This window comes from Rhineura floridana, chromosome 7 (assembly GCF_030035675.1).
Source record: "Rhineura floridana isolate rRhiFlo1 chromosome 7, rRhiFlo1.hap2, whole genome shotgun sequence".
Taxonomy (NCBI): domain Eukaryota; kingdom Metazoa; phylum Chordata; class Lepidosauria; order Squamata; family Rhineuridae; genus Rhineura; species Rhineura floridana.
The window spans coordinates 25,091,641-25,110,779 of record NC_084486.1 but is presented as its reverse complement, the minus strand read 5'-3'; the positions used below and the strand labels follow the sequence as shown (position 1 = coordinate 25,110,779).

The following is a 19,139-nucleotide window of genomic DNA, read 5'->3' as shown; positions in this document are numbered from 1 at the left end:
AGTCATGCCCATTGATTTCGGTGCACTTTAAGAATGACTTGGCTGAGTGCGACCCATAGTATCTGGTATGCAAAGGTGTATTTTCCGAACAGTTTATTTTTATGGGGCAAAATTCAACAATGCACAAGGAGATGGGTTCACACAATGGGAATTCCCCTTCCCTTACACACTCCAAAACTGTGCTCTGGAGGGTTTGCTTACCCTCTGCAGCAGATTTTTAGAGCATGGGGGGTGGGGAAGGAGAGGAAGATGACATCCTGTTGCATGAGTGGAAGTCTGCTCTGCTGGTGCTTAGATGGCTTTGGATAGAACCCACTTGTTTTATGAACAGTTTACACATGGAAATAAAGCAATTTGGTAGTAGCTGCTTAATTTATTATTTGATACATTGCTTAATATAAGATTAAGGGCCTAAAATTAACTAGGCACTTAAAATAAAGTTTAAAAGACCCTACTCATTCATATATATATATATAGGAATCCAATAGATGAGATTTCAGGAAATAACGTTTTTAGATATAAAGACTGAAAAGTTTAAAAAGTGCAGATGCAAATATTTAAAAGCCTTAAAGGGCACACAGAACATAAAGAAGGATATAAGGGATATTAATAACATTGAATATGAAAAGAATAAAAACGATTTATTATTTGTAATCATATTTCTGAGCAGATAAAATAAGTCTTAAGTACTAAAAAAAATCCTGAAAGATTAAACTGAGACATAGGATGTAAATTGCTTAGTATAAGGCTGCAAAGTAAACTCCATTTAATTCAGTGGGACTTCTGAGTAGGCATGCATAGGATTGTGCTGTAAAAATAGGAGCAGAAAGAAAGAATACATAAATTATGAGTACTATGCTGTGTGATAGTTGAAGAGTGTGCTGAAGAGTAGGGTACAGGTGGCTTTTATAACTAGCCTTCATAAAAGGTAATTGAAACACAACGGCAGCATTTGCATTTAATGCTGGACCGTGATTTTAATGCTACAAGGATTAGCCACTGTAAAAGATGACTTATTTTCACTGATGATGACTAAGATTAACCACAGATTAAGTTTCATATGGAAAGCTTCATATGGAGCTCATCCTTGTAATGCTAAACCATGGTTTTAGCATGATGTGCTAACTGGGCCAATGAAAAGGTTTCTGACTCTAGTGACAGTGCTTCTTTCAGGACTGTTGGTTGAAAAAGTGTGATATAAGTATCCTAAGTAGGTAAAATAGTGAAGGTAGTTCACTAAGAGTTAGGCATTGCTTTTGACCTGCAGGCCTTCATATATATTAGTTAAAGTTGCAGAAGGATCCCTGTACATTTTCCTCCCCTTGCAAAGCCGCTGCAAAACTAGGTAGTCTGGCTTGAGAAATTGTTCTTGTCGTGGAGAAACTAGACAGGGGAAAAAGCCTGTAGCCAAGCAGAATGAGGGGAGAAGGCCACTTCTGGAAAAGCACCATCAAGAATCACTTTGCCAATGAAGGAGGTTTTGTTTTCCTGCTCCTCTTGCCTTTGGTGAGAAGCTGGGGCAGGGTGGCAAAACAAATCAGTTAAGCAAGGATCTTGGGTTCACACAGTGACAAGTAAAACAAACCAAAATTCATGTCAACAACAAGCAGTGACTTCAAACTGTGGATAGACCCACTGAAATCAAATTAAGTTTCAGTAGGTTCATGCAGTGTATAATGTAGTTGGATTTCACCCAGTGGTTTGTTGCCCCAAAATAAACCATAATTAGCTGTCCATAGTTAGTTGTCCTGAATATCCAAACAAACAGTGGCTTGGACTGCGATCCAATACACTCCTGGGAGCAAGTCCTATTGAACCCAATGGAGCTTACTTTTGAGTAGACAGGTGTTGGCTTGAGGCCTTAGCCAGTATGCTAGCATGCTGCCAATATCTGCAGTTGATATTACTTCTCAACATTTGGTAATGAAAACAATGTGGAACCTAATCTTTCAAAAATTATTAGCTCCTAGGCAGCATGGGTTTTCACTTCTTCTGCCCACTCCCACTCTGAGAGAGATAATTAGAAATATTCTATGTACTTCATGGTAAAACATTAATATCTTCGTTGTTTTTGTTTTCTTTCGTCTACCAGACTGATGATTTGCTTAATGAGATCACACAGCTTAAAGAAGATTTAAAGAAAAAAGATGAAACAATCAAACAACTAGAACATCGGCTTGTGAGTATATTATAAACTCTGTACAGAATGTGATATCTACAATAATTTCTATAAATGTCTCTGTAATAGGATAGATTTAGGTTTGAGAGATTCATGCAACTTGAAATTTGTAAACACAGATGAGTACATTTTTGTTGTGAGGTGATGCAGCTATATTTATGTACAACTTAATTCAAAACACCGCAGGAGTTTTCATCAACGTGAGAGGGCTTCCCAGTCACCTGAGTAGGACTGACCTCAGTAGTTAAATACTGTAAAAGGGAAAACCTTTTATAGGGAGCTTCTTATGAGAAACAAAGCTCTTGCAGGAATTCCTGGATCAGGAGTATGGCATCTGTCTATCTGTTCCTGACAAGTGATGATCATGTTTCCTGAATGTATGTGCATGAAATGAATGTTAACTTAAGAACACAGGATTCTCAAAGAAGGATGTGTTTCAACTCTTTTATGCATTTTAGTGTGTCGCATAGTCTCACTTTACACTCAATTTTACTGCATTTTACATTTTGAATCAAGTGATGAGCTTTGACTTGAATAAGCTAACAGTATTCTGAAGAGCAGCAGATATTGTGTATGATAATGTGAAGCCTAAAATAAATTTTATTAGGGGAAATATTATGGATGAAGGTATTTAGAATTAAAAATTGAAAACTCTCTAAAGATTTGGATCTGTTGTAAGCATTTTAGAAATCCTTCATGTTAATTGCTGAGAACTGTTGAGCATAATAAAGCCTCAGTAGATGAGAGTCTAGGTTACGTTCTGGGAAACTAAGTACTACAGACATTCTGTACAGCTGCTTATAAACAGTTTATACCTGAATTAAGTATTTCTAATATCTCTTGCGTGAATTAGCCTTTGGACCACCTTATCAGACAAAAAAAGCATCCCCTTTGCAGCAGCTTGTGATATTTTCTTTTTTTCTTTGGGGCCCGTTTGTGGTGGATGGAGGAACTAAATGGCTTGACTACCTCATATTGTGTTTTATTTTAATATTTTTGTTTGCATATGTTGTGTTGTGTCTTTTACTATCTAGTACTATTTTACTACGTTTTGAGATGCTTGTGTAAAACAACTAATAATTTTGTCTAATCCTTTGTGTTTTCTGTATGCGTAAAGTCTATTAGGTGTGTCTGCAACAGAGACAGCCAGAAATCTGAACAGGCTGTGTGCACATATGCTGACAAATACACCCAGACCTCCTGGAGGAAAAGTGCTGTGAGTAGCTGATAAAAAAAAATCCTGTTTTTATGTGAGATGGTTCCTTGTTTGGGTCCATTAATTCTTTCCTTCTTGACAGGATACCTACTTTTTAAAATTTTTATATAATTTTAAAAACATTTCACCATTTGCTCCAATGTATATATGATAGAGCAGTGGAGAAATCTTCTTGTGTGTGCTTGTGTTGATTCACTCCCCTTTGCTCCAGCTCTTAAGTAGCATTTTTAGTAAGACCTCAGATTCTAGTCCTTCCTGATTCCTAAATACCCTTTTTAGGAATGCCATCTAAATGCAATATGTTGCTAGTCTGGTTCACATTGGACTTTTTAGAGCTGCAGGCATGCCAGAATTCTGAAACTGGATTGATCTCTGAATTCATTTTAGATGGGTTGTCTATTCAGTTTGTCACCCTTCAGGACTAAACTCCCAAACTGGGTTGTTTCCAGTATTTGTCTTACTCATACTAGACCCATTGAAATTAATGGACATGATTAACTTAAGTTACTTAGTTTCAGTGGGTCTACTCTGAGTATGACTTAATTGGATACAACACACTCTTTTCAAATCTCATGAGAACGGTTTTCCAATACATATTTCCTTGGCAAAATTACCTCTTTTGCTTTGGCTATTTAAAAACAGCCAGCTTTTAGTCCTGGGTTTACTTTTGGTTTCCATTTTTGGAATCTGAAGTACTGGCATACATGGAAGTATAATTCTCTGCAAGTTTGAAGGATGCTAATAGGACATCATTTGCCATTAGCATTCATAAATGTACAGTAGTGCCAAAAATTTGAAAAAGTCCTCCTAACAGAAGAACAATGCTTTCGGATTTCAGAATAACACTGGAGGCCATTGCACGTCCAGGAAGTGAATTCCACTAGTTCTAAACTTGTATTAGAAAAAGTGGGATTCACCATTCTCTAGCCAATTTGAGCTGTGTATTTTGATATTTATTATGAAGAGGGCAAAGAGGATATCTGAATTTTGTGCATTTTATTCAACCTGTTTTTGATGGTTGAACATCTTCTATATGGTACATTAAACGTTAACACACAAACAGGATCTTGATTACTGTGTATTTTGACTACGTTGAAATGGCTACCAACTGCTCTACAATGTCATATACATTCCATGACCCTGTCCCAGAAGCTCCTACACTATTTCTAGTGTAGTGTAAGAGTTATTAGTGGACACTCTGTGGATTTCTTTTGTGAACTAGAAGTTAGTGTTTGGATTTTGTACTGGAAGCCATCTTTCACAATGCAGTATATGGTTTGGGTGAATAAGTTTTCAGACCTATAGCTTGAAAAAACATACTGAAATCAAAGCTCTTAGCCTTCCAATATAACATGAAAAAACTATAATAGTATTATTATTATTTCTTAAATTCTGCTTCCATTCGTATTATTATTATTATTATTTATTACATTTGTACACCGCCCCATAGCCGAAGCTCTCTGGGCGGTTTACAGCAATTAAAAACATTAAAAACAAATATACAAAGTTAAAAACACTTTTTTTAAAAAAAACACATGCTAAAATGCCTGGGAGAAGAGGAAAGTCTTGACCTGGCGCCGAAAAGATAGCGCTGTTGGCTCCAGGCACACCTCGTCAGAAACATCATTCCATAATTTGGGGGCTACTGCTGAGAAAGCTTCCCTCGGAGTATGCACCCAGAGGAGGGCCTTTGATGTTGAGTGTAGTGTACGGGTGGGTTCGTGTTGATAGAGGCATTCCATCAGGTATTGTGGTCCCAAGCTGTAGTAAGGCTTTATAGGTTAAAACCAGCAATTTGAATCGAGCTTGAATTGAGGTATTGAGGTATGTTTCATATCTGCTGCCAAATAAAATTGGTACAGAGCAATATAATGGCACTGTAATCCATACCTTGAAAATGCATGATTAGATTACAAATAATAAACTCAGACATTCTGATTTAACATTTTGATTCTAATCTGCTTTTGAATATTTCTTGAAGGAAGTCTGAAATGAGCCTAACTAAAACATCAACAAATTGTATTGTAATTTTGCTTCCCTTCTTATTTTTGTTGGAAACAATGATTCAGTGTACAGATACGTCTGAATCTTATTTAGTTGACCTACTGAGACCCTCATGTTGAAGAATTCTGTGAGAAACCACTGTCCTTTTCCTATACCAAAACCTATAGCCTAGGTGAAATCAGAGTAAATAAAGAAGGGGTTAGATAGAACATTATCAGTAAAAAAAGTGTTGCAAAATTTAAAAAGCGTTCCAAGTTTGTACTATGACAACACCTTTTGTGCCAAGGTGCCATTGATATAGTGAGCATAACGGAGACCTGGTGGAATGGAGAAAACCAGTGGGATACGGTTATCCCTGGATATAAACTATATCGGAAGGACAGGGAAGGACGTATTGGTGGCGGAGTCGCTCTGGATTCAAGGCATTGAATCCAGCAAGCTCGAAACCCCAAAAGAGGCAGACTCCTCCACAGAATCGTTGTGGGTGGTGATACCATGCCCCAGGAGGGACTTAGTACTGGGAATGATCTATCTATCGATAGAACAATCTATCGTCCCCCTGATCAAAATGCTCAGGGAGACCTTGAGATGAGATATGAAATTGAGGAAGCATCCAAACTAGGAAATGTGGTAGTAATGGGTGACTTCAACTACCCGGACATAGACTGGCCGCATATGTGTTCCAGTCATGACAAAGAAGCAAAGTTTCTAGATATTCTAAATGACTGTTCCCTAGACCAGTTGGTCATGGAACCGACCAGAGGGACGGCAACCCTGGACTTAATCCTCAGTGGGGACCGGGACCTGGTGCAAGATGTAAGTGTCGTTGAACCGATTGGGAGCAGTGACCACAGTGCTATTAAATTACACGGTGTGGGACCGCAATACCTTGTGGAACGCCTCTCCCGCTATGAACCTACCCGTTCACTTCGTTCAGTATCTAAGGCCCTCCTCCGGGTACCAACTCACCAGGATGCCCGGAGGACTGTTACTAGATCTAGGGCCTTTTCTGTGGTGGTCCCCGAATTATGGAACAGCTTACCGGAGGAAATACGCCTGGCGCCTACGGTTCTTTCTTTTAGGCACCAGGTTAAGACCTGGCTATACTCCCAGGCATTTTAATGTTTAATGCTTTATGTTTATGTTTTTAGTGTAATGTGTTCCTTTGTTATTGATTTTATTCTATATTGTATTTTAATCTCGTTTTGTACACCGCCCAGAGAGCTATTAGCTATGGGCGGTCTAGAAATGAAAATAAATAAATAAATAAATAAATAAAATTAAATAAATAAATTAAACATACATGTAAATGGCCAATTGCCAAGAAAATCCAACACGGTCACATTTGACTTCAAAAGAGGAAACTTCACAAAAATGAGGGGATTGGTAAAAAGAAAGCTGAAAAACAAAGTCCAGAGGGTTACATCACTTGAAAATGCTTGGAAGTTGTTTAAAAACACTATATTAGAAGCTCAACTGGAGTGCATACCGCAGATCAGAAAAGGTACCGCCAGGGCCAAGAAGATGCCAGCATGGTTAACGAGCAAAGTCAAGGAAGCTCTTAGAGGCAAAAAGTCTTCCTTCAGAAAATGGAAGTCTTGTCCGAATGAAGAAAATAAAAAGGAACACAAACTCTGGCAAAAGAAATGCAAGAAGACAATAAGGGATGCTAAAAAAGATTTTGAGGAGCACATTGCTAAGAACATAAAAACCAACAACAAAAAATTCTATAAATACATTCAAAGCAGGAGACCATCTAGGGAGGCGATTGGACCCTTGGATGATAAGGGAGTCAAAGGTGTACTAAAGAACGATAAGGAGATTGCAGAGAAGCTAAATGAATTCTTTGCATCTGTCTTCACAGTGGAAGATACAGGGCAGATCCCTGAACCTGAACTAACATTTGCAGGAAGGGATTCTGAGGAACTGAGACAAATAGTGGTAACGAGAGAGGAAGTTCTAGGCTTAATGGACAATATAAAAACTGACAAATCACCGGGCCCGGATGGCATCCACCCGAGAGTTCTCAAAGAACTCAAATGTGAAATTGCTGATCTGCTAACTAAAATATGTAACTTGTCCCTCGGGTCCTCCTCCGTGCCTGAGGACTGGAAAGTGGCCAATGTAACGCCAATCTTCAAAAAGGGATCCAGAGGGGATCCCAGAAATTACAGGCCAGTTAGCTTAACTTCTGTCCCTGGAAAACTGGTAGAAAGTATTATTAAAGCTAGATTAACTAAGCACATAGAAGAAGAAGCCTTGCTGAAGCAGAGCCAGCATGGCTTCTGCAAGGGAAAGTCCTGTCTCAGTAACCTATTAGAATTCTTTGAGAGTGTCAACAAGCATATAGATAGAGGTGATCCAGTGGACATAGTGTACTTAGACTTTCAAAAAGCATTTGACAAGGTACCTCACCAAAGACTTCTGAGGAAGCTTAGCAGTCATGGAATAAGAGGAGAGGTCCTCTTGTGGATAAGGGATTGGTTAAGAAGCAGAAAGCAGAGAGTAGGAATAAACGGACAGTTCTCCCAGTGGAGGACTGTAGAAAGTGGAGTCCCTCAAGGATCGGTATTGGGACCTGTACTTTTCAACTTGTTCATTAATGACCTAGAATTAGGAGTGAGCAGTGAAGTGGCCAAGTTTGCTGACGACACTAAATTGTTCAGGGTTGTTAAAACAAAAAGGGATTGTGAAGAGCTCCAAAAAGACCTCTCCAAACTGAGTGAATGGGTGGAAAAATGGCAAATGTAATTCAATATAAACAAGTGTAAAATTATGCATATTGGAGCAAAAAATCTTAATTTCACATATACGCTCATGGGGTCTGAACTGGCGGTGACCGACCAGGAGAGAGACCTTGGGGTTGTAGTGGACAGTACGATGAAAATGTCGACCCAGTGTGCGGCAGCTGTGAAAAAGGCAAATTCCATGCTAGCGATAATTAGGAAAGGTATTGAAAATAAAACAGCCGATATCATAATGCCGTTGTATAAATCTATGGTGCGGCCGCATTTGGAATACTGTGTACAGTTCTGGTCGCCTCATCTCAAAAAGGATATTATAGAGTTGGAAAAGGTTCAGAGGAGGGCAACCGGAATGATCAAGGGGATGGAGCAACTCCCTTACGAGGAAAGGTTGCAGCATTTGGGGCTTTTTAGTTTAGAGAAAAGGCGGGCCAGAGGAGACATGATAGAAGTGTATAAAATTATGCATGGCATTGAGAAAATGGATAGAGAAAAGTTTTTCTCCCTCTCTCATAATACTAGAACTCGTGGACATTCAAAGAAGCTGAATGTTGGAAGATTCAGGACAGACAAAAGGAAGTACTTCTTTACTCAGCACATAGTTAAACTATGGAATTTGCTCCCACAAGATGCAGTAATGGCCACCAGCTTGGATGGCTTTAAAAGAAGATTAGAGAAATTCATGGAGGACAGGGCTATCAATGGCTACTAGCCATGATGGCTGTGCTCTGCCACCCTAGTCAGAGGCAGCATGCTTCTGAAAACCAGTTGCCGGAAGCCTCAGGAGGGGAGAGTGTTCTTGCACTCGGGTCCTGCTTGCAGGCTTCCCCCAGGCACCTGGTTGGCCACTGTGAGAACAGGATGCTGGACTAGATGGGCCACTGGCCTGATCCAGCAGGCTCTTCTTATGTTCTTAAGGTAAAAGTCAACCTGGAGCAGAATTTAACCCCTTAGGGTAAAATCTACTCTTGTGGTCTATGGATCCCTTCAGTGCATTGTAATATTTTGTGGGGTTTTGTACAGGGTTTTTGTTTTGTTTTACAAAAAATGGGGAACCAATCCATTCAAGTGCTCTTGAAGAGGTGTAACCACACACAAAAAAGAGGTTATGATACTAGGCAAAATGCTAAGTTATTTTCCTTATGCCATTTTGAGAAGTTGCTAGGCATAAAATAAACCACAACTAGCTTAGGCGTTTGGTAGTGTTACTTTCCCTTTCATTTCAATAGGGGAAACTGGACATTTAAAAGAAAAGACTTGAGTTTTACTAACCTATTACAGAGCTCCTGTTGGTGCCACCTTTAGGGCAGGCATGAGGATGACTTTAGGTCCCCTGTCATATCTGCAACCCATCCCTAACTGGTGCTACTTTTGGCTCTGCCTACAGTTATATTCTCAGTTCCCTTCCTCCACCAATTGGCTAGGATGGAGAGAAAAGAATGTGCCAGTGTTATATCTCCACAAAAGGTGGGGCTGCCTCACAGCTTAGGAAAATGTTTGAGCCCATTTTTAACATTCCTTTTTACATCCCCTCTGCAATAAGGTTACATTGTTGCCTTACGGAATTTCTTTGTGTGTTTCATTACTGTAATTTGGGGAGAGGGATTTAGTGTTAATAACTGGTTTTCAAAAAGATTCAGAAGGGTGCAAGGTCTATGCTAGGGGTTTAGTTGAAGGGGAAGTGATAGTGATAACTTTACAGTACATTGGTGGAAAAATATGCTTGTATTCTTTAATGTATGTATGTATGTATGTATTTATTTATTTATTATTTGGTTTATATCCCGCCCTTCCTCCCATCAGGAGCCCAGGGCAGCAAACAGAAGCGCTAAAAACACTTAAAAACACCATAAAAACAGACCTTGGACTGCCTTCAAGTCGATCCCGACTTATGGCTACCCTATGAATAGGGTTTTCATGGTAATCGGTATTCAGAGGTGGTTTACCGTTGCCTTCCTCTGAGGCTGAGAGGCAGTGACTGGCCCAAGGTCACCCAGTGAGCTTCATGGTTGTGTGGGGATTCAAACCCTAGTCCAACACCTTAACCACTACACCAAAATGGCTCTAAGTACATTAAAACAAAACAACATTAAAAACATTTTTTAAAAAAAGGTTTAAAAACATCTTTAAAAAAAAGGTTGAAACATTATTAAAAAAAACATATTAACAAGCAATTCTAACACAGAACGCAGACTGGGATAGGTCTCAACTTAAAAGGCTTGTTGAAAGAGGCAAGTCTTTAGTTACTGATTGCTGATGTATAGCCAAACCATTATAGGTTTGCTGCAGCCTTGTAAAATGCAACATAAAAAGGGTGAAATCTTACGTAAAGATTGCTCACAGTTGATTCTTCACATAGGCAACCAGAAAAATATATATTTACAAACCTGACTGACAGTACTATGCCATCTATTCTTCATACCGTTGTACTGTACACTATACCTTATCGGAAGTAGAGAGTCAGTGTGGTATAGTGGTAAAGCATGTCAGTCTGGGACCTGGGAGACCAGGGTTCAAATCCTCACTTGGCCATGAAGCTGACTGGGTGACCTTGGGCTAGTCACTGTCTCTCAGGTTAACCTACCTCACAGGGTTGTTGTGGGGATAGAAATGGGAGGGGCAGAACAATGTTGGTGAATATAAATATAATAACTTTAATGATTTGTCATGTAACCTCAGGCAACATTGCTGAATGTTCTACTTATATTGCAGACTTTTGTCATCTCTGGGGTTTATCATAATGCATACAATCCACACATGTAGGTCACAGAGCTATTTTGAAAAGATTGACCCACCTGTACTTTCCCCCATTCAACTAATCATAAAAGTCAGATTTTATTTAAATGTGTTATTTTTTCCTGTATCATGCCTGTTTCCTGTATCATGACTACGCCTTATGTTTCAAATTAGCAAAATCCATGTAATCTTTCTACAGTTGCAGTCCCATGTATATTATTATTATTATTATTATTATTATTATTATTATTATTATTATTATTATTATTATTATTATTTGGGAACAAGTCCCACTGAATTCAACAGAATTTATTTCTAAATAAGCATGGATAGGATCAGGCTGCACAAATATTTCATTATCCTCAAAGCAACATTTCCCCATTTATTAGTACGAATACAAACTTTGTTGTTGTTGTTATGTGCCCTCAAGTCGATTATGACTTATGGTTGTTGTTGTTGTTATGTGCCTCCAAGTCGACTATGACTTATGGCGACCCTATGAATCAGCGACCTCCAAGAGCATCTGTCATGAACCACCCTGTTCAGATCTGTGCCTTCCTTTATGGAACCAATCCATCTCTTGTTTGGCCTTCCTTTTTTCCCACTCCATTCTGTTTTTCCCACCATTATTATCTTTTCTAATGAATATGTCTTCTCATGATGTGTCCAAAGTATGATAACCTCAGTTTCATCATTTTAGTTTCTAGTGACAGTTCTGGTTTAATTTGTTCTAACACACAATTATTTGTCTTTTTCACAGTCCATGGTATCCGCAAAGCTCTCCTCCAGCACCACATTTCAAAGGAGTTGATTTTTCTCTTACCCGCTTTTTTCACTGTCCCACTTTCACATCCATACATAGAGATTGCAAATAGCATGGTCTGAATGATGCTGACTTAGTGTTCAGTGATACATCTTTGCATATGAGGACCTTTTCTAGTTCTCTCACAGCTGCCCTCCCCAGTCCTAGCCTTCTTCTGATTTCTTGACTATTGTCTCCATTTTGGTTAATGACTGTGCCAAGGGATTGATAATCCTTGACAAATTCAATGTCCTCATTGTCATCTGTAAAGTTACATAAATCTTCTGTTGTCATTACTTTAGTCTTTTTGACATTCAGCTGTAGTCCTGCTTTTGTGCTTTCCTCTTGAACTTTCATCAGCATTTGTTTCAAATCATTACTGGTTTCTGCTAGTAGTATGGTATAGTCTGCATAACCTTAATTATGGATATTTCTCCCTTCAATTTTTGAACACCTCCATCTTGGTCCAATCCCGCTTTCTGTAGGATATGTTCTGCGTAGAGATTAAACAAACAGGGTGATAAAATACACCCCTGTCTCACACCCTTTCCTATAGGGAACCAATCAGTTTCTCCATATTCTGTCCTTGCAGTAGCCTCTTGTCCAGAGTATAGGTTGCGCATCAGGACAATCAGATGCTGTGGCACCCCCATTTCTTTTAAAGCATTCCATAGTTTTTTATGATCTACACAGTCAAAGGCTTTGCTGTAATCTATAAAGCACAGAGTTATTTTCTTCTGAAATTCCTTGGTCCGTTCCATTATCCAATATATGTTTGCAATATGATCTCTGGTGCCTCTTCCCTTTCTAAATCCAGGTTGGACATCTGGCATTTCTCGCTCCATATATGGTGGGAGCCTTTGTTGTAGAATGTTGAGCATTACTTTACTTGCATGGGATATTAAGGCAATAGTTCGATAATTACTGCATTCCCTGGGATCCCCTTTCTTTGGAATTGGGATATATATTGAACGCTTCCAGTCTGTGGCCATTGCTTAGTTTTCCATATTTGTTGACAAATGTTTGCCAAAATTTGGACCGATTCAGCCTCAGTAGCTTGTAGCAACTCTATTGGTATGACATCTGTTCCTGGTGATTTGTTTCTTCCAAGTATTTTAAGATCAGCTTTTACCACACATTCTAAAATTTCTGGTTCTTCATCATACAGTTCCTCCATGCATGAATCTGTCATCCTTGCATCTCTTTTATAGAGTTCTTCAGTTGTATTGCTTCCATCTTCCTTTTATTTCATCTTGGTCAGTCAGTGTGTTCCCCTGTTGATTATTCAACATCCCTACTTGTGGTTTAAATTTCCCTTTCATTTCTCTAATCTTTTGGAATCTTCCCTGATAATGTCTCTGACCACTCCATAGTTCTTCTGGCTCTCTGTCAACTAAATTTAAAGCCTCAAATCTGTTCCTTATTTGACCTTTATATTCTTCTGTGATGTTATTTAAATTGCATTTTGGCATTATGATTGCTTTGTTCTTCTTCTTTTGCTTTACTCTGATTCCCGATACAACCAGTTCATGATCTGTACTGCAGTCTGCTCCTGGTTTTGTTTTTGCAGAAAGTATGGAACTTCTCCATACTTTCTGCAAAACTAGTACTAGTAAAACTTTCTGCACAAACTAGACATCCCTTTTTCTAAGTCAAGGTGGAGACTGGTCTTCACATGATGATTACTGCTCAGAACCTCCATGAACCTCCATGTGGCAACTACTTTATGCAGTGGCTATAATAAAAGACAGCTGTCATGTTAGTTGCCTGGAGAATTTCCATGCCACCCTCAGACTCTTGGAGCTATATATTGTTAAAATTTGAAACAACCCTAAACCCAAGCATGTGCTCAGTTGCAGTTATCTATGGAGTTAGTCTGCATGTGTTGTACATGGAATTGCTCTTGAAAGAAGGTTTGGAAACTGCAGGTAATACAGAGTGTGGCTATAAGACTTTACCGGGACAGCCACTGGGAACATATCTCACCAGTATTAAAAGAATTTCACTGACTGCCAGTTCATTTCCAAACCCAGTTCAAGGTGCTGTTGCTGACTTTAAAGCTCCTAAATGACTTGGGACTCAGGTACATAAAATGCCTGTTTCCATATCAACCTGTCCAAATGTTCAAATAATCTACGAACACTCTTTTTCAGTTCCTCTGCTGTCAGGTGAAAGGTAACCAGGGAGAGGGAGCCAGCCTGGGATCTATTCTGTCCTTTTAGGTGCCAGTCTAAACCCTTTTTATTTTCCCATGTTTGACAATTTCAGTATGCCATTTTAATTACTATTTTGTCTTATGTGTATGCTGATTGGATTTTGTGTAGTAGTGTATTTTTTTTATGTAAGCCAACCTGGGATCTCTTTTGATTAAGGGTGATACTTCAGTTCCTAAATAAAATAAATTACTTATGTCTCCCTCCTTATCTAAGTGAATTTGTCAAGAAAAACCAGTGAAGAAAAGTTATGAGAACAGCAACTCCTTTATGTGGCTATTTGGAAGATTAGTTGACCTTGAATCATTACCACAATTAAAAATTATCAAAGTTCATACAACTTAACTTGTCCCATTTTTCAGTGTCTACATTTTGTTGGCTTTAGTAAAAACAATAGGACTTTTCATGTTGAAGAAAATGTATTTGGAAGCAATAATTTTCATCAAATTGAACATAAAACACCCTTTTTAACAAAAAAAAACCCCTTGAAGTGGAGAACTCTGAAATATATTCTGGTCCTTCTGCAAGAAAATACCTTTCTTTGAAGCTGGTTTTGGTGTTAACTTTGCTGAGCAAGACTCAGGCTAAGGTAATTTGTTGTCAGTTACTGATTAGTTCCTTGTGTTTACCTGGCCAACAAATGTAGGAATTCTTGGCAACCGAAGGCCAAAACAATCTGAAAGTAAAACTATTCTGTGCGTATGTTGGATCACTCTTGGGTTGCATTCTTGCCATGGGGTCCAAAAAGGAAATCACAACTCTATGTGATTGGGAATTGTGGTTTATCCCATTGACTAAGGAACCACATAGCTCTTGCTACATAAATTTTTAGGACACCTGAAACAGCTGTGTGAGCTTAATGTGAGCCTCAGCCATCTAAAGTGCGATCTAGTAAAACACCTTCCAGATATCTCGATGCATTCAGGCAATGGAGAGAGTCTTACTTAGATGTCTTGCTGCTCTTTTCAGGTTTGAAAGACACACAGTTTTAAAGCAGCCTTCCCTGCTTATTTGAAAGTCTTGGTTAACTTTTTCTAATAAAACAATTTCTTAAACAGACCAGGCTCCCACAAGGTACTCTGAAATGGTTTTAAAATATGTATGAAAAGGCTATTTGTGCCATGGTTGACTTAATGTTGTTTTTGGTAAACACATTTTGAACACCTAAAGCCAAATTTTTCCTTCAGATATTCTCCAGGAGGGAATTTTTACTAAGCATTGCTGATCTTTTGAATAATTTGAGATGGCTAGATTTAGAAGTGCTTCTTCTTAATAAGAGGAACAATGTGGCTTTGGGTGCTGTTTTCCCCCCGTTCTCTTTTTTTATGATTCTTTCTCCCCCATCTTTCTCTGCACAGGGTGGGTATTCTGCTCCTTCCTTCTCTCCCTGGCAGGGCTCATTCCAGGGCACCCCTCGGACTGTTCCACCGCAACGCAGACAGAGTGAGTCTGTACTTCTCACTCATATCCCTCGCTGTGCTCCAGTAGCAGTTTCCCCTTTGCACGCACTGTTCATTGTGTAGCATTTTGTGCTTCCAAGCAAAAACATAAGACACATGCAAGTCTGTGGTCTAACCTCAGCTCCTCCTTCACGTGCGATATAACTGCAACTTAACAGCTTTATCAAACAGTTTCATAATAGATGTCAAAAAGCTACCTGAAAGCTTTATTTCATTTATCCTGCAGCACAGTTTGCTTGTTTTTCCCCTCCCATGGCTTTTAAAGTGTTTGTCCTGTTTGTTCCTGTCCTTAGCATGTGTGCTCATCCACATATCTCCGCAAATATTATGCAAATATGATGTTCATGGAAGCCATACGTTGATAACAGTATATCTTTGGAAAATTACACTTTTCTTTCAGCTGGGTAGCTTTTCTAAAAGATCTCTCAATCTGCAATTGCCCATGTAACAGATTAAGGAAAACGTGGCTTTTTCAGCAATGCATGATATATTAATATTGCTCATTAACTAGCAACTGCTTGAACTAAAATGGGGTGTTTTTGTATTGTTTATGCACAATAGAAAAGACAAATTTGCTAATTTGTACTGTACTGTATTTGTACTGTAGAGTGGAAAACTGGTAAGTCTTCATATACTGTGGAACACTAGCTTCAATTATTGCAGGGGAAATACAAAGTGACTGCCTTATTTGTGCAAACAAATTCATTTGTTTATGGTAGATTTTTTTTTAGTTTTAAAATATCCACGCTTTAGAAAGCTGACTTGCAAAACAAGGATGTTTTTCCACAACTTTTAGTAAAAGTTGAGTGGTGACATACATATTTTTTGTGGTTTTAAGAATTTGCATTATCAGCTTCAGTGTTTTCATGTTACTAAATGAATTCAGTATGAGCAAAAAGTAAAATCTTCAGCAAAGTAATGAAAAAGAGTATAACACAACATAGTACTGGTGACCTATTCTCTATGTACTGTTTTCCAACTCCTACATAGGGAGTTGTCTGGATGTGGGAGAGAAAGCAGTCTTCATGTAATTTAGGTATGGTGTTTTTAAGAATATAAAAAGATGGTAACTAAATGGCTACCTATATTTTGAGATTGCTCTTTGGGAACTAAACTAAGACTGAATGCTTACTGACAAACATTCTGCAGATGGAAGACAGATGTGCTGATTTGTTGTCAGGCCCCACCCAGATGATTTTTTTTGCTCTATTTTGAACAAAAAAAGGGACTGTTTCGATGTTGTACTGTGCAGAATTGGCCTTGAGAACTGGTGTAAGGGAAACCTTTGACCCTTTCTCTGGGTTTTGCCTTGGCCCATGTAGCTCCTGTTGTGATGCAGGGGAAAGCCATGCAAAAGGGTTTGGGAGGGCAGAGACTGGTAGGATGCCATTAGACTGGTGGGGTGCCAGCCTAGAGTTGACAGAACAGGCTCACAGCTTCTAGTATCATTACAATCTTGTGCCAGCCAGGACTTCTAACAAGAGGATTTCTCCTTACCTTTATTTATTTATTTTATTGATCAATTATATCCCACTCTTTCTCTCTGAAGGAGCCCAGGGCAGCAAACAAAAACACTAAAAGCACTCTAAAACGTATTAAAACAAAACATCTTTAAAAACATATTAAAAAGCAATTCCAATGCAGACTGGGATAAGGTCTCTACTTAAAAGCCTTGTTGAAAGAGGAAAGTTTTCAGTAGGTACCGAAAAGATAACAGAGATGGTGCCTGTCTAAGGGAATTCCAAAGGATAGGTGCCACAACCTATGGCACTTCCTATGTTGTGTGAAACGGACCCTCCTGATAAGATTGTATCTGCAGAGGCCCTGACCTGCAGAGCACAGTGGTTGACTAGGTATATAAGGGGTAAGATGGATCTCTTAGTTATCCTGGCCCCAAGCTGCATAGGGCTTTGTAAACGAAAACCTTGAACTTGACCCAGTAGCAAATGGGCAGCCAGTGCAATTCTTTCAGCTGCAGGGTAACATATTGGTGACATCCTGTCTCTGTAAGCAGTCACACCACAGCATTTTGCACCAGCTGCTGCATCCAGACTAACCTCAGCGGCGGCCCCCACATAGAGCACATTACAGTAATCCAGCCTGGAGGTTGCCAGTGCATGGACATCAGTGGCCAGGCTATCCTGGTCCAGAAACGGCTGCAGCTGTCTTATCAGCCAAAGCTGGTAAAAGGCACTCCTAGCCATTGAGGTCACCTGGGCCTTTAGCAACAAAGATGGATCCAGGAGCACCCCCAGACTACGAACCTGATCTTTCAGAGGGAGTACGACCCCATCCAAAGCAGGCAACCGACCAATTATTTGAGCTCGGGAACCACCAACGCACAGCACCTCCATCTTGCGAGGATTCAGACTCAGTTTATTAGCCCTCATCTAGCCCACCATTGAGTCCAGGCACTGGTCCTGGGCTTGCATGGCCTCTCCCCATTCAGAAGTTACAGAGAAACAGAGCTGGATATCATCAGCGTACTGCTGACACCTCACCCCAGATCTCCTGATGACCACTCCCAAGGGCTTTATGTAGATGTTAAACAGCATTGGGGACAAGATGGTATCCTGCGGCACCCCACAGCACCATTGTCACAGTGCTGTTCTGTGAAAATGACCCTAGAGATAGGATCGGAATCACTGTAAAACAGTGGTGCTGATACCCATCTGACCAAGGCTCAGAAGGATACCATGTTCAATGGTATCAAAAGCCACTGAGAGATCCTGTAAAAATAACAGGGTTGCACTCCCCCTGTCTTTCTCCCAGTAAAGGTCATCCATCAGGTGGAGCTCTTCAGGCTTCTCAGGCTCCTTTTGTTAGCTGTTGAGGGGCAAGCTTGTGATTTAGCAGCTACAGAAGACTTGATGGGGCAATAATTGTAAATTACCCTATGTCACCTGCATTTCTTTTAGATGTTCTTCATTAGTCCCAGTGGAGGGGTTATTTTAGGATTATCAGTGGATTCCACTGTGGACATTACTAATTTACCAGGGATAGTGCTTTCATTCAAAATTCTCTAAATAGCACATTTATTTATTTATTTATTTATTTCCTGACCTTCCTCCTAGCAGGATCCCAGGGCAGCACATCTACACTGATTAGAAGAATTCTTGCATTTGGTCTCAGTGAGAACACTGATAATCCTGTGTTAAAGATTCTTAATTCCTCCACAGAACAACACTTGCCTTGGTTGCTTGTTTGAGAAATGTGATAATAAAATAGTTTTGAAACTGGTTTATATGTGTAATGTGGACATGCCGCTATTCTAAATAGCAACACACCAAGGTATTACAACACAAACACACATCCAAAAAAAAAATCCAAATTCTGAAAAGTTTATTACTGGTTCCAAAGGAAGGTTGAAATTATTCCAGCCAGTGTGGAAAAGTACAATATTAGTCTCTCATGCTGGAATGCTCTAGGAACACTAAGAAGCTAGTGAAAATAGCTCCATAATGCTACTATTCTAATTAATAAGGAACTCATGTTTGCACATCTCTTCTGTAGCACACTTTGCATTACCTATCCTCTACTTTTCTTGGTATAAGGAAGGAATAGTTTGACATGACTAGGAAGAAAAGGGAAAGCTCAGAGCTAAAACATTGAATTATGAATCCTTTATGTTTGGAAAAGGCCAAAGAACACTGAAAAAAATATTATAGCTTCAAACTATGTATGACATGTCCATATTCAGTGACTGATGTGATCAAAACATTTAATGTCAAAGATGTTTCTAATTGCAACTTTTAAAAATGAACATCTACTTTCCATTATGCTAG

At 39.2% G+C, this 19,139-nt stretch overlaps 1 protein-coding gene across 10 annotated transcripts in view; it reads left to right on the top strand.

Annotated features, from left to right (window-relative positions):
* The window catches only part of CCSER2 (coiled-coil serine rich protein 2), a 65,342-nt gene that overhangs the window by 32,963 nt on the left and 13,240 nt on the right, over nucleotides 1-19,139 (top strand). For 7 of the 10 annotated variants that reach the window (XM_061635051.1, XM_061635049.1, XM_061635053.1 and 4 more), the window contains exons 8-9: nucleotides 2,093-2,179; nucleotides 3,297-3,395. In XM_061635051.1, coding sequence (XP_061491035.1) covers nucleotides 2,093-2,179; nucleotides 3,297-3,395 — 186 coding nt within the window. Of the gene's footprint in view, nucleotides 1-2,092; nucleotides 2,180-3,296; nucleotides 3,396-15,252; nucleotides 15,338-19,139 lie in introns of all 10 variants that reach the window. The other 3 variants (XM_061635058.1, XM_061635057.1, XM_061635056.1) reach the window with 1 other exon arrangement.